This window comes from Thunnus albacares, chromosome 8 (genome assembly GCF_914725855.1).
Source record: "Thunnus albacares chromosome 8, fThuAlb1.1, whole genome shotgun sequence".
Taxonomy (NCBI): Eukaryota; Metazoa; Chordata; class Actinopteri; order Scombriformes; family Scombridae; genus Thunnus; species Thunnus albacares.
In genome coordinates this window covers 29,072,675-29,087,606 of record NC_058113.1, presented here as the reverse complement: position 1 = coordinate 29,087,606, position 14,932 = coordinate 29,072,675, and the positions used below count along the sequence as shown (strand labels likewise).

General features: G+C 40.9%; 1 protein-coding gene across 2 annotated transcripts in view; it reads left to right on the top strand.

Annotated features, from left to right (window-relative positions):
* crppa (CDP-L-ribitol pyrophosphorylase A) overlaps positions 1-12,171 on the top strand; it is a 49,093-nt gene extending 36,922 nt beyond the window's left edge. For both annotated transcript variants that reach the window (XM_044359627.1, XM_044359629.1), the window contains exon 10: positions 10,702-12,171. In XM_044359627.1, coding sequence (XP_044215562.1) covers positions 10,702-10,806 — 105 coding nt within the window. In that variant the 3' untranslated portion in view covers positions 10,807-12,171. The remainder of the gene's footprint in view (positions 1-10,701) is intronic.
* Positions 12,172-14,932: the final 2,761 nt, after the last annotated feature.

Here is a 14,932-nt window from a genome sequence, read left to right as displayed (position 1 = left end):
AAGAAGACCAGCAAGCACGCTGTTTGGGTTGATGTGACTCCTTGACTCGGGCTCTTACAGACAATTGGGAAAAGGACATTCCAAGAGAGAATTAGAGTTACAAACAGACGGTTTGCCCTTTATGGAGGATTAATTTAAGCCAGCTCTTCACAATTAGTTTGTAAACTCTCAATCACACAGAGTAAGGGCAAAACATACGTGTATGTTTGTTTTGCCACTTGGTTTTGTGCTGTTTCTGACCACCCACAGTAGTCCTGGTTTGAGTTTCCTTCCAGCTCTTGAGTTATGTCGTAGGAGAGCATGTCTCCGCGGGGATTATGCTCTCATTTAACAGGCCTCATCAAAGATTGTTTTTGTGGTGCTCACCGTCCTGCTCTGCTGGTGCTTTTATTTGCAGGGACCTCTCGGTACACATGCTTGTCTGGTTTGGTGTGGTGGAAAATAGCTGCGGAATAGCACACACTGCATTCAAACCAGGCAAAAATACCACCAGATGCCCCAAATGCTGGTAAAACTTATGCTAATGCTGGTAAATTTATCTGCTGCAGCAGTCGCTTTGGCAAATTGGGAAGCACTAAAAGGGCATATACAGGGCACAAGGCAAAGAAATAAATATGTTAATAATAAGTTTAAATCTGAATTTTAATCCACATCTAGTAGTAGGCAATCCTACTGAGTAGCTGTTCATGTCCATGATTTCCTTTACAGGAATAGTAAAGCTTTGTATATGCAAAATTTCAATTGATTCAGAGTCATGACCAGAGTTATATGACCATTTTAATTAATCTTGTTGCTTTAGCTTGACCTATAAGCAGAATGGCATCATTTGATATGTGCGTGTGCCTTCAAACTTTTAATTGCAATCCAACAATTTCATGGCAACAAGAATTTTGGAATTCACCAGAAATGTGTTTTCTATTGAATTTGTTGAAGATTGGGTGAAAGGTTACAAACCAAGACATAAAGTGGATCCAAATCCTCACCGTAACGTAAAGACACTTATCTCATGGCTCAGATTTCATCGATTGACACCACCCCTGCAACATTACACGGATGTATCATACATGATCTGGTTCTGTCCTGCTTTAATAGTGGACTACGCACATACTAATATAACCAGAGTTACATCCCAGTAACCTCTATTTCACCTTGTCATAGTACTGATGGGAGACTACTGGCATGCAGTTGTGATGTTTATGTCCATTTGTTCTCTGTGATTAAGCACTTCTATTGCGGTGAACAGAGGGTTTGTTAGACGTGAGCCACTGAAAAGGAGAACTTAATGATCAAAAATATCTACTAGGATCAGAAACTTAAAGGAGATAACATGAGTAGCCAATCACAGTTCTTTATGTCTGCACAAGTAGTTACATTTTTGCAGGGGGCCAAACGTCACCTGTGGTATAAGGTAAGGTTCGGAGCCTACACACATAGCAGCTGCAGCTACAGTGTAGCTACGGTATGCTGTAGTCACTTACCGCACAACCATAAGTCATCATTTTGTTCCTGTGTTTTCCACGTAATTTGATAGAAAACTAAAAAAGGGGCTGAATCAGACTGAAAGCATAACTTTAGTAGAGGTTATGACCAACCAATTTGCTGGAAGTTGGAAGGTTCAGTCAACTGGTAAAGTGCAAACGGCTGGTGAGTTTATGGATTTGGGCCCCTGAGGCTAAAATCTTATTTCCTACTGTAATGGAAACCCCAATTGGAAGTTTGTAAAAATTATAAATAACCAGATTTCAAGGTAGAATTCTTGGAACTTAAATCTGGGCATGTATTTAAATGTCTTCAAATGAATCTCACAGTCCCGGGGTTTTCTCACAAAGTGTCATATGAAAATGATTTTCTTTAACAGTTTGTTAGCGGTCCCCTCTTGTTCTCACACTACATCTGTCAAACCACACAGCCGGCTTCATCCCCCTGATGTTTAGTCTGCGGTACACCGATATTTTGACAGCAGTACAAAAACACAGTGTTGCACCTATGTTTGTATGTTTGGCTTATGGCCTGTGATTACAATCTCATGCTTGTATTAAGGCTGGAAGTGAGGGCACTAAGCCTTGGCCAGGATGTGTGCTGCTGAAAACCCAGGTTGTAATAAATGTCTTGTTTTTTGATATTCTCCTGCACCTGCACCTGACCTCAGATGCTCTTCGGATTATAGACTGAATTTGGCTTCCTTGGTTTTGTGTAAGTGATAACGTGTGATAAGTAAATGAGGCATCTGTGGAGGATGTGTGTGTGTGTGTGTGTGTGTGTGCTTTTGGGGCTCTCTAACCGCATGTGGGATTTGGTATGTCCCAGTTCATAAATCCTACCCATGCCTTCATGCTTTCATACCTCCTCGACTAAAGATCCATTGTTCTGCTCACTGTTTTGAGGTATGTCTGTCGGTGAGTCGAATTCAAACAAAGTTGTCTCTCACCGGGAGCTTGCTGAAAAAGTGTTCTCAACGAGGGGATCTAGTGGAAAGACAGACCCCTCAGTGTCCCATTCTACGCGGCTTTCGCCTTCTCTGAAGAGGGTACACACACACAGAGAGAGAGAGAAGTCGTACATTAGACGTGACTAACAAACTGCTATGTTTGCCCAATGGACGCCCCTAGACAGGATATTTTGGAAACCCGGTGTTGAAAGAGCTTTACCAGTGTACCATGAAAGAGTTGTGTGGAGGCAATTGTTCTCTCAATGGGGTCTGAAAAGCAGTTATCAATACAAAAGTTTGCTCTTTCTATGGCTGGAAAGACTGAGGGAAGTCACAGCCGCACCAAAGTAGGGTGGGATACAGACTTATTCATTTTCCTACATTACGATCCCTTTCAGATGAAGTGAGGCAGAGTGGGAACGACACGGGTATCTAAAATACAGACATTCAGGCAACGACACTAAATACCTCGGCTAAATTCAATAAAACACATTCCCTGGAGATGCTAAGTACGAAATAAAGCTTAGTCTCTGTCATCTCTGTCAACTTAAACTCTCAGTCTCTCAGCTTGGATCCACGCAGCTTTTTTATTTATGGCTGAACTTTCGGTTGAAGGGAAGTACAATTTTTAGGTATCTTCTCTTTATTTCTTTACTACTTTTCTTCCTTTATTCTGGCCTTGTATCCTTTCATCTTTCATATTTATATTTCTTTTCCGTCCATTTTCAACAGTTCCGAAAGCACGATGATCGAGCCAGAAATAAAGGAGTACTTGAGGTACTCTCTCTCACAATGAGTACTTTGAATATGTACAAAGAACAGAACTAAGTACAGAATATTTTTCTTTCCTTCCTCTTTACACCTCATTCCTTCTGTATGTTCTCTCTTAAATTCTTCTTACTTCTTTCTTGAACTCACATGAAATCATGCAAATCCCCCAAACCAGAAGGCTAAAGTCAAACTTAAACACTCTTCCTCACATTTTTACTTGTGATAAATTGAGGATATTTTGCTGCCACTTCTTGTTTACTTCTGCTTTTTTTTAATCCCAAGTACTTGCCTCAGTGGGTCAGTCATTAAAAACTCACCTATGTGCAACAGAGCATTTATTTTAAATTCTAGTAGAGATGACAAAGTTTCCAATATACCAAATATTTCAGGCTGGATTTTGGGGTAATGTGTATAAAATGATGCAGAATATTTCCATTTGATGAAACAGTGCAGCCATAAAAAAACAGTCTTGAATATATTTAACTCACTGTAAACATCATATAGCTCCAATGATAAAGAATAAAAGGATTTGAAGGAGTTAAAAGGTTTTAAATACAGGCTTTTTACTTGTAATGGTGTATTTTCCCTCTGTGCTATTGCTGTTTTTACTACAAAAATTGAGTTCTTCTTCCACCTTTGATCATTATATCAGATGAGTCTCTGCTCGATCTGTGCGGCCCAACATTTGGGGCTCTAATCAGACTTTTGGACTGGCCAGTAATCTGACCTGTTATCCCCCCTTCTCTCCTCTCCGTTTAGCCCCTAGCTACTGCCTGTCTTCAATGATACACGAAGGGGAGGGAGGGCAGCAGGACCACAATACTCGCTCAGGGACGAGCTGTCAGAAGCCCTGAAACACTATCCTCTCTTAGACCAAAGCACTGGGTGTTTTTAGCAGTATTGTATCACTGGGATTCAATGTGCAGGTCATTTGGGGAGAATTTTTTTTTTTTTTTCTGCCTGAGAAATTACTTCATCTATTAAAGAGTAGAGGTCAGTCAGTGAAGTTCACATTGGGTTGTGGTTTTAACTTTTAAGACTCCCAGAGTGGAGAGTCCTGCCTGGCTTTTATGCTAGTCATGATGCTGCCCTCAAGTGGATGCTACAACCATTTGTACCTCATGTCACAGGGAAAAAAATACAGTGACAGTAAAACGTTAGGATGATGAAAAGAGGCGATAAAAGCTTTTAAAATGTTCTTGGCCACTTTGGTTATGGTAGCTGGTGTGACTCTTACAACTCTTTCCAGTGCTCTTGGCTCGGGCCTCATGCCAAGATTTTCCATAAACTGTTTTTCAATTAGGACCCGGCGCTGTTGGCACTTCATGAAGGGAAGAGAAGTGGAAGCCCTCAGCAGCAGCAGCAGCAGCAGCGGCAGCAGTCCTCAGGGCCGGGGATGTCGGGGAGAATGACAGAGGCGGGCAAATGGTCACTGTTAAAGGTCCTAATTGCCTGAAACCTTTAAGTTTCAAAGCAGGCCCTTCTTGTGTGGCGGGAGTGCTGCCGGGGCGCTCCTCTGAGACGGAAAGGTTGATTGCATCCATGGCATTTAAGAGTAGAGAGAGTTTTAGGATTGCTTATTGTGTGGTCCGCCGATGCTTCCCCCCCTCCCTCCTCCCCGTCCTTCCCCGTTCCCCCTCTGCTGTGTGTTTCAAAGACCTGTCGCCTCACGGCTTGTCAAAATCCTCCCTTTTAAAACGGTAAGCAAAAATAGAAGCTAATGATTGAAGTTCCATTCCATAAACTTGTGGTCGTAGTTTGGAATAACAAGGCTGTTTCATGTGTTTGTGCATTCATACACATGGGAGTGATTGGGAACATTTTGCTTTTAGTTAACTGGCCAGTCATATGATTATATATGGCATTGTTTATATATTAAAACAATGCTGTCACTTAATCTCGTAATATAACTTGTCTGTTGGAGGGGAATGGTGGTGTGCAAAGTAAAAATAAAAAACCCGAAGTAACACCCCTAAAGTCCCCAGGACTCTCTCCATGTATGACTTCTGTCAAATGGTATTTTCCCCTTGATACCAGTTCCATATATTGTTTGCTGACAGTCTCTATTTTTAAAAGTAAAATCTGTCAAGAGAAACTATATAAATGCGATCGAGGCCACCAAGGGATTGGATGTGTCAGTAATCGATGTAGCAGAGGCTCGCTGGAAAAAAAGTGTTACGTTTTGAAATGTAAATGTGTCGCTTTGCCATTTAATATGGCATACGTTACTGGTGATAGTCCCTCCACTAATGTGAATAAATGATGATACTTTTGGCTGGGAAATCCTTTAAGTGAGGATTTGCGGCAGTTAATCATTATGAAGTGGAAAGTGAGGTTCCCTCACGTCTTATAACAGTAAAGTGAAACTCGTAAAAGCGGGGCCTTTTAAAATAAATTAAAATACCCTCCTGCTGACTGCACTTAGACTTTGGCACATGAGATATTTCTGTCTTTGGAACATATTAAGATTAATTCCTTACTGTAAACAGGTGAGGAGCGCCTATTAGCTCAAATAGCTCCATCAATCAGACTAATTCGCTTGCGTTTTTTTCATCTCAAAGGCTCAATTACGCCTTCGCTTCAGGTTTTATCACATTTCTGTCCAAATGCCCCACTTGAGCTCTGTTTGTCTCAGCACCGCCACGGTGAAAAAAATATTCAGCCTCAGGCGCTCGCTAACTGGTTTCTCCATCTCCATATCCTGCTGGAAGAGACGCCGGGACAGAGACAGTGGAAAACAGTCAACGCTTGAGGACAGAGGCTGTGATGATGATGATGAAGATCTGGAGACATGCAAAAATCCCTTCGCAGGATCACGTGTCCCCAGTGTGAGCTTCTGTTCTGTCTTTCATAAGCGTGCATGTGTGTGTGTGTGTGTGTCCCAGCACATGTATTCCCTCTCATGGTTGTTTGCCCGTAACAATGAGCCAGTGAGCTGCTCATTAGCGAGCTGCTTTATTCATCCTGGATGGTCCTCAGTGGAAAGAGGAGACACAAGCTGAACGGAGAACGCCGCCACCACCCTGCCAACGGCAGCGACGCCCGGGTCAGGAGAGGTACCCCGATCTGGTCTGTCAGCTTAAGGGAATGAATTGCGGCTCTTTCCCCTGAGCGGCAATCAATCAGTCCCTTCACGCTCAAGTCATATAGATTTCAGCCTGAAAGCAGTTAGATATGCAAATGTATCCGAGGCCTCGGCGTTTGTTGTTGCTAAGTAATTCTACCCTTTTGTCGTGTTTTTTTTTCCCTCGACCACATTTGAAGTCTTGAGTGGCAGTTGTGACTACTTAAAGCTGTGCCACGAGTCAATGAAGAGCTCAAGTCATATTTGTGTTCCACTGTGCAAGCAACTACTTGATTTAATAACGCTGCTTTATGAAGCATGATTCATATTTCAAAGGCCGTATATCTGGAGTGGAAATAATTCAGTGCCGGGGTTTAGACTGGCTTAAAAACTTTGATCCTCCTTGGTGATCTCGACTCGCTTTTTCTTATTTTTCTCGTGTGCAAACTTTAAGTGTTTTTTTTTTTTTTTTGTTCTGCCTATAAGCAAACAGACTTCTATAATGGAGTCATTAGCTGTGGTTTGATGGCTGTAGCTGTCTTCAATATGCCCAAGACACCCAGAGTTCTCGTGACTTTCCCAGGGTCCTCGTCAACGCACTTGGGTGGTAATCGTCCCGACGATCGTGCTCGTTGCATTTATCATCCCCACGGCCTTTTAGCTCCGCCAAACACATGTAACATCTCAAATACTTTCCGTGTGAAGACGTAATTGCCTTTAGATAACAGTCGGAGGAATGCTTTGATCTGATTGCTTATGGTGTAAACAATGAAAAAGATGCAATCAGATTTACTCGAACACTTTGATTTCGTGCTCGGGAGTTCCTGACTGATCATTGATGACCCTACGCGTATTCCTGGAGGATATGTGGACAACATTGCGCTATCAGCTGCGTCTTGTTGACTGCTTTCAGATGTACTGGCCCATCTCCTCATCGCCTCGTACGGGTGATTAAGCCACAGAACAATGACTTGGGTACATCATAAAAAAAAAAAAAAGAAAATCAGGAATGCCTCTTTTTTTCTTTCCCCCCTTTCACTCCATTTCCTTTGATTCTTCAAAAGATCTGGCCAATTGTAAATTTAAAAGCATATTAAGAAAAGATTGTAGATGCTGACAGAGAACCCCTCTGGAGCTCATTCAAAGCTATCATATTTTGATTTCATCCTTTTTTTTTTTTTTTTTTCATTCCCCCCTTGTTGCTTTAATCAATGAGAGGCTGGAGTCGCTGATCTGTGCTCCAGTGCCTCGTCCCCCCCCTCCTCTTACCCCCCCCTCCCCATTCAGTCTGCTGGTGTGGAAAATCCATGTCATCTGACTCCCCCTGCGCTGGTTCTGATTAGGGAGAAGTGCTCCGGGAGTTCTGGATCCCGGGTCCCTCGCTCCCATTAACCACGGTCAGGCCCGATTCCACGCTCATCGCTCTCACACCTCGTCACATTCCCGTCCAATCTCCGCACACGCTGGGGCCGTTAGGAGCTGGCTGGTGGAGTGAGGCCATAAGATCGAGAGAGAGAGAGAGAGAGATAGAGAGGACAGCGATAGAAAACGTACTTTCAGCTCCAAATGTGTCAAACAGCTGACACATAGTTGTAACGCAAACCTGCATTCGGAGTTCAGATTTGAAGATATGCTAGACAGGATGTTCCAGATCACAAATCAAAGATATATTGTCATTTAATGGGATGTATTTTTAGATATTTTTATTTTCCTCTCCGTGCATGTTAAAAGCTTTGTGAAAAGTCTTATTTAAGCCTTCTTAAATGATTTTATTCACTCGGGTCTAACCTAGCTTTTGAGAGCTGGCTGATAAAACTGGTGATATATCCAGAGGAGAGAGTGACAGAGTGGCTGATGTGTGTTTTTTTTTTCTGCTGAGATAAAACAGTCACATTCAATCATATTTTAAAGTGGTTTATTACCACTTTTTTTTTTTTTTTTTTTTTTAGGTTTAACCATTGTTTCCATTGGTAACATCATACTCACCGAGTTGATTGCTTAGTCAGGGGATTGTGGCGGTGGCTCTAAAAAAGAAGTCAGACCGGACAAGAAACACGAGCGGTCAGAGAATCACTGAGGTTTAAGACGAAGCGCCGGGTTAACCAAACATATTTTGAAGTAAAAACAAAGTTGAACAGTTTAAAAATTATGACCGAAATTGTCTGTTATAAACATCCATTACAGTTTATAGACCCACTTCATGGTTCAACTTTGACTTCTTGTACTTACCATAGTTGCGTGTGCAGTTTTCCTATGAAACGAGGGACTATTTAATCATTTTCAGTGCGTTCACTGTTGGATTTACCTCCAAATTGGTAGATAATTCGGCTGTTGTCTGAACAATAGTGAGTTTATTTAACTATTAGTGGTTTTAGCTAATACATTTACGTCCAATCAATCTCAGAAATATATTTGGTGAGTACAGTGTCATTATTACAGAGGATTAGAAATGATGCAACATTGCAAATACTTAAAAAAACAAAGCGGGATACTAAACAGAGCTTTCACACCAAAAATGCAAGTTCAACATTGTGAAGAGAAAGGCCATTATGATGATTTTGCCAACAAATTTCAACTGAATTGACCCTTTGACCCTAAATCCACTTACCTCCACGACGTGCATCCAGTGGTTTTCTGGCATTCACAGGAAGACGAAGCCATGACGGCAATAACATCACTGTTTGGTGCATTTCCCCCGGTGAATTCACAGAGTTATGCAACTCTACTCCCACGTCTTACGGGAAAAAACGAAAAGAGGACGGGGATTCCGAGTTAGAGAATTGATCTTCTGATTATTTACATTTCAATGTAGCTTGTAGCATCCCAGTTAGCTGTTTTTCTTGGACTACGTGCTGCTCTTCATTCTGCGTTCCACCTCGACCCAACTGTTCGCTCTTGCTCATTTAGCTTGAAACCGATGTAGCGTTGTATGTATTTGAATGCAATGTTGCATTGCATAAACTAAAATCTATCCCAGACCTCTTTTTTTTTTTTGCTATTCTCGGTGGAATATATCCTTTTTTGTGTGTTCTCAGTGGTATATACTGTAACTTTAAAGACTTCAAGATATGAAAATGTTTTTTATATTTTCTCCTTCGTGCATGCTGCTACATCAAAAGCGATGTCAGAAGCCTTATTAAAGTCCACGATCCATTTATGAAAAAGTCCAGGTAGAGCATGAAGCATAAATCTATGCGAGGAACAAGCTGGTGGTTAAAACAAAGTAAAGTTCCTTGAACTGCGTTGCCTTTGAAAGATGGAAAACAGGTCATTCTTAGGCCTCATCAAGAAACCTAAATCAAAGCAGGGAGTTGCTGCAGCCTAAGGAATGGAGTCAGGGGAGTGAAAACCATTAAAAGTGCATTGCACAGACGGTCTGCAAGGGGGGAAAAAAAAAAAAAAAAAGAAGAAAGAGATACAGAAGAGAGAAATCACAAAAGCAAAACAACCACAACAGTGAAGTTTAAAAAAAAAAAAAAACACAGAAAGAGAGAATGTATGGTGCCCTTTTGTCTTACGTGTGGTTGAGCATAGATCTGTCCAATATCATGCACCATAAATCTCAAAGTAGGCCTTATTGGTTCACGAGCTTCAGAGGACTTAGCATTAACAATTTGTGAAAAAGAAAGCCTGAAAAAGTGCCTTAACTCTGTGGCATTTTTTTTTTTCTTTCCCCCTACTTTTGAAAATTGCTTCCGTCTGTTGATTGAACAAGCCATAAAATAACATGGAACTCACGAAAAAAAAAATCCCTCCTTAAGAATTTGTGATTCTTACAATCAAATTAAACGTGGTTGAAATTCAGATCGCCACACGGTGCGTGCTGTGTGTGTGTGTGTTTGACTTTATAGCTGACTCGCTGCAGGTGTTAGATGAGAACATGAGAGGAATGCAGGACTTTTCACCATTCAGGATATGTTTTATAAGTGTCATTTCTATAGAAAGTGGCAGCTGTTGCTAAATTTGGAACTTCTCAGATGTCCTTTTTTACCGTTTGTGATGTTTGAGTAGCTCAGAGCAAAGGCAAACAATTGATGCTTCGAGTTCTTCCTAACAGGTCTGTTACTTACTTTTGTCATTAATACAAGTGGAACAACATGGTTTAACTTTGTTTCCCGCTGGTTTGAACTGGCCGCTAACTCTAACGGGATGCTGCTGGCAGTCCCATAAGCTGAAACACTTGTGCACAATCGTTCGGATGACTCAAACGGAGTCGTGACTACTGAGAGAAAAGATAAACGTGAACAAATGTGAATCTGCATGGGGACGTCTAAGTTTGTTACTGCAGGATCTCACTTATGTGAAGCCGATGAGCGAGGAGGCACGTTGCTATCGTGTCTGCCTGTAATTTTGCATCGTTTTAACAAATGACCTCGCTCTCTCTCCTCCTCCTCCTCCTCCTCCTCCTCCTCCTCCTCTCTCTCTCTCTCTCTTTTAGGACACCGAGCGTTGGGAGAGGTCGGTGTCGAGGGTCGCTGAGATTACGTCAGCCTTGATCAGGGAAAGAAGCTCCGCCCTGGTGGGACAGCTTCTTCAGGCATGAAGGGGACGCCACACCAACAGAAAATCCACACAGTGTTGCTCATGAACACTACTCAGATGAAGTTTGTGCCTGCTGCTGCTGCTGCTGCTGCTGACCAGGGAACAGTATTTTTCCTGCTCCTAATCCATCTCATTATCAATAACAGCAAAGTTAAAGGGATACTCCTGAGATTTAACACTGCAAGAGACAGATTTATGCTTATGAGACAAAATGCAAGTAATTTCTTTCATCAAACCCTCTCCGACTGCTCCACAACCCACATCTTTCAAGCTCCACATCCCCCAGTTTGCAAGATCAACAGAACACTTTAAATAACTGTTTTCAAAGGCCGACCGTGACCACTAAATTGACTTTGACATGTGGTGTCCCTTTAATTATTACCTGCCAGCCATTTTTTATTATGGCAGTGAAAGGTTAAGCTAGTCTTTACTATAATAAACCGCAACTCAGAGGCAGTGTTATACATTAAAAAATATGTTTGCTTGATAAATTGTGGCTGTTGTTTTCTGGGTTGAATCTGTGGTTAATAAAAGAGAAAGTTGCTTCTCTTCACCAGAATAGTTGGAAAGACCTCCCAGTATCTGCAGTCATGTAATAAACAGGGATTTATATGGGATGATAAAAGTGAAAAATAATTTACACATCAAAAATATGTTGACTGAACGTATTCCAAAGCTGCTGCATGTGATTTTTGTTTGTTTGTTTGTTTGTTTTTACATCAAATTAGTACTGCAGTGTTTTTCAGACATGAAAGGCCTGCAGTAATGTGTTGGATCTGAATCTTTCTCTCTCTCTCTCTCTCTGGCGACTCCTTGTGGTTGCATAAATAAAGACACTTTAGCAGAAAGAACTGAACACTACAAGAAGCACATACAGTGAATTTCACCCGAATTATCTACATTTTCTACAACTTATGGGAATCATTTGAAAGATTATACAATCATGTAAAAAATCTTTGCATTAAAATGACTCAAGAGACTAAAACTTGAAGATGTGATGTTATTTCAGGACAAATTGAGCAAAAGTTTTCACAGTTTTTTGATGGTGAAACACATCACTTCCAGTAGATTTGTCCTCTTCAGTACAGCACAATTTGACAGACAGCCGGCCAAACAGTATAGCACCCCCTCCCCAACACCCCCCAATACTCCCCAAATTAGATGAGGTGTGACGTACTAAACATCAATAAGTCAAGTGAGTGATGGAGGAGAGTTCGGGCATTAATGTTATGACAGTTGGACTCATGGCCTTGTCTTTACTACTGGAAAATGCAGTTGACTGAAACACAAATAAGACTGAACTTATATTTTTTGTACTCCACTGAAACTGCTTATTTAAACAATAAATGTGATTTTTTTTTTCATATTCTGTTGTACCTGTGCTCATTTGAGAAAATGTTTAAGTTTAATTCTGATATCATAAACATCCTTTCAACAGGTGCTCGGTGTCTTGCTCATGGGCTCAGCTGCCCGTCTCTTCTACCTTACATTCAGATATGTCAGAAGAAACCTGCCTCTAAACGTTCTGTTTTCAGATAAAAGGTGATTGAAGTGCTTTAAAGCTTAGATGCAGGTCTGTTTATCTGTCTGCGACCTCATGCATCAGTGGAGCCTTTAATGATGGAGCTTAGTACAGAAGAGTCTCCTGTTTCCTGCAGTGAACCGGCTCTAATACCACCAGGCCCTGCGGCACCTGTACTGTGCAGAGGCCAAACATGGGGGAGAGAAAGTTATGACGTCTTCCAGGTGGACCTGTGACAGTCAAATACATATATACATCACTACAGACTGTTTCCTCATTTTTAATGTGTCTTTCTGGAATCTTCCAGTCCAGTTATGCCTCATCTTCCCTTTATTTGCCCTCAGTTAGTCTCCCTCTCTTGGAGAATACCTGACCACTCACCTGTCTGCAGTGGTGGAAGAAGCAAAAGTAGCAATATCACAATGTTAAAGGAGTCAATTACAAGTAAAAGTCCTGCATTCAAAATCTTAAGTATTGTCAGCAAAATGTACTTAAGGTATCAAAAGTAAAAAATACTCATTATGCAAAATGGCACAATTTAGAGTGTTATACTTATTATACATGCATATATATGTTATTTTAATATTATCACTGATTAATTGATGTGTACATGTAAGCAGCATTTTAATGTTGTCAAGGTGGAGCTAATTTTAACAACTTATACTGTTGGATTTTCTAATCTATAACTGCATATATGACTAACTGATCATATGTTTTACATATAAAATATTGATCTGAAAAAGTAACTAATGCTATGAAATGAATGTAGTGGAGTAAAAAGTACAATATTTCCCTCCGAAATGTAGTGGAGTTGAAGTATAAAGTAGCACAAAAGGGAAATACTGAAGTAAGTACAAGTACTTTAAAATTGTACATACGTCCAGCACTCAAGAAAATGTACTTAGTTACTTTCCACCACTGCTTTCTCTGCACAGCTGCACAGTCTCTCTCTACTCTACATATAATAGCAGCTTTCAGTCACTCTTCATCAGACTGTTTATGTTACAAAGCTTCCACAGTGACCTGTGAGAATATAGACTTCATTGTTAACTGGATTTGGCTTCCTATTTTTCTATTTCTCTATTTTTTGTTGCAATCCAATCTAGATCATGTCTAAAACGCACAGACAACGATGATATTTATCTCATGTTGATTGTAATAAGTAATTAGTGGTTACAGAAGCCAGATGTAGTGAAGTAAAAGGTCCAAGGTTTTATACTCTGAGATGAGGTTGAGGAAAAGTAGAAAGTCTCCAACAATGGAAAAACTGAAGCAAAATATTGAATAGGGTCTAAATGTTCTTTCCAACTCTGGAGAGAAATTATGACAAAAAGGTTTAGTAATCTGGAAACACAATGGATTTGGATTGGGTTTGTGTTTAAGCATGTTTGAGTATGTTCATATATGTGGATGCAGCCGTCTTTAGGATCATGTATTTGTCACAAGGGGTGAGGAGGGGGGAGGGGAACGGCCTCGCACATCAAAGAGTCTTGATAGTGTGATAGTGTTGATGCAGGAACATTCCTAAGATGACCACAAAGGCCTCGTTGCTTTGTGTACACCTCTCACACTTCCAGGGCATCTCCAGTTTCCTGCATCTCGCCGTCCTCTGCAGCTCGGTGGAATTCCAGCTGTTGATAGAGAGAGTCGCCTCGGGCGAGAGAAGCGCCGTCTTCAGATTCAGATTCCTGTAATGAACTCCTCACAGCGCTCCTCACTTACGTTTCAGGGATTTCTCTGGAGATTGTAACTCACGGTGACATATGATGAGCGCTGCAGGAGATGAATAGCAGAAGAAGTGCAGAAGTCAAACTGAACTAAGAAGATTTTCCCTCATTTGGTGTTCTGGTGATGTTGATATGATGATGTTTTGCTTCACTGTATCACATAATACACCTGTGCAAGCTTCTACATTAGCTAATATGAAGCTTCAGTGTCCAAATGAGTCAAATCAAGTAGATATCTTTCAACGTTACAGTCTTTTTAGTGCTAAAGTCCCTCTTTTTGTTACTATACTTCCACTGCAGCCCAACAGGGAAACACTGTCCGAGGAAACACAAAGAGGGAATTTGATGCTAAAAAGACTGTAAATGTGACAGATATCCACTTGATATGACTGACTCAGACTGCTGGAGCCTCATTTAAGCTTCACATAAACTTTTAAACATTTTGAATGCATTTTTGCACTAAATGACTGTGTGGACACACTTTGGATTTTGGCCCCCATCACTTACACTGAAAGCATGTTTGAAGGGGATCTTTTAATAGCCAGTATGAACAGGAGGAATGATTACATCAAAGGAAAACCTCTTTCAGTGTTCATATGGACACCTGACTGTTGTTTTAAGAAACACTTGAAAAATTGTGAACCTGTCCTTTAAGCTTGAGTGCATCCACTTGAGAAATCATAGTGAGATGTTGAAGGGAGCAGGTGAGAGGTGATGGAGACAGAACCTTTTTTAAAAATATATATATTTTAGTTTGTTGTATTCTATGTAATGCTGCTTTGATCTTAAATCAAATTCACAAAGCTCAAGTTGTGGTGAAAATAAATAGTATTTTAAAAGACAACACTCACCCCTGTATGGTCAGTTTGATTTACAGT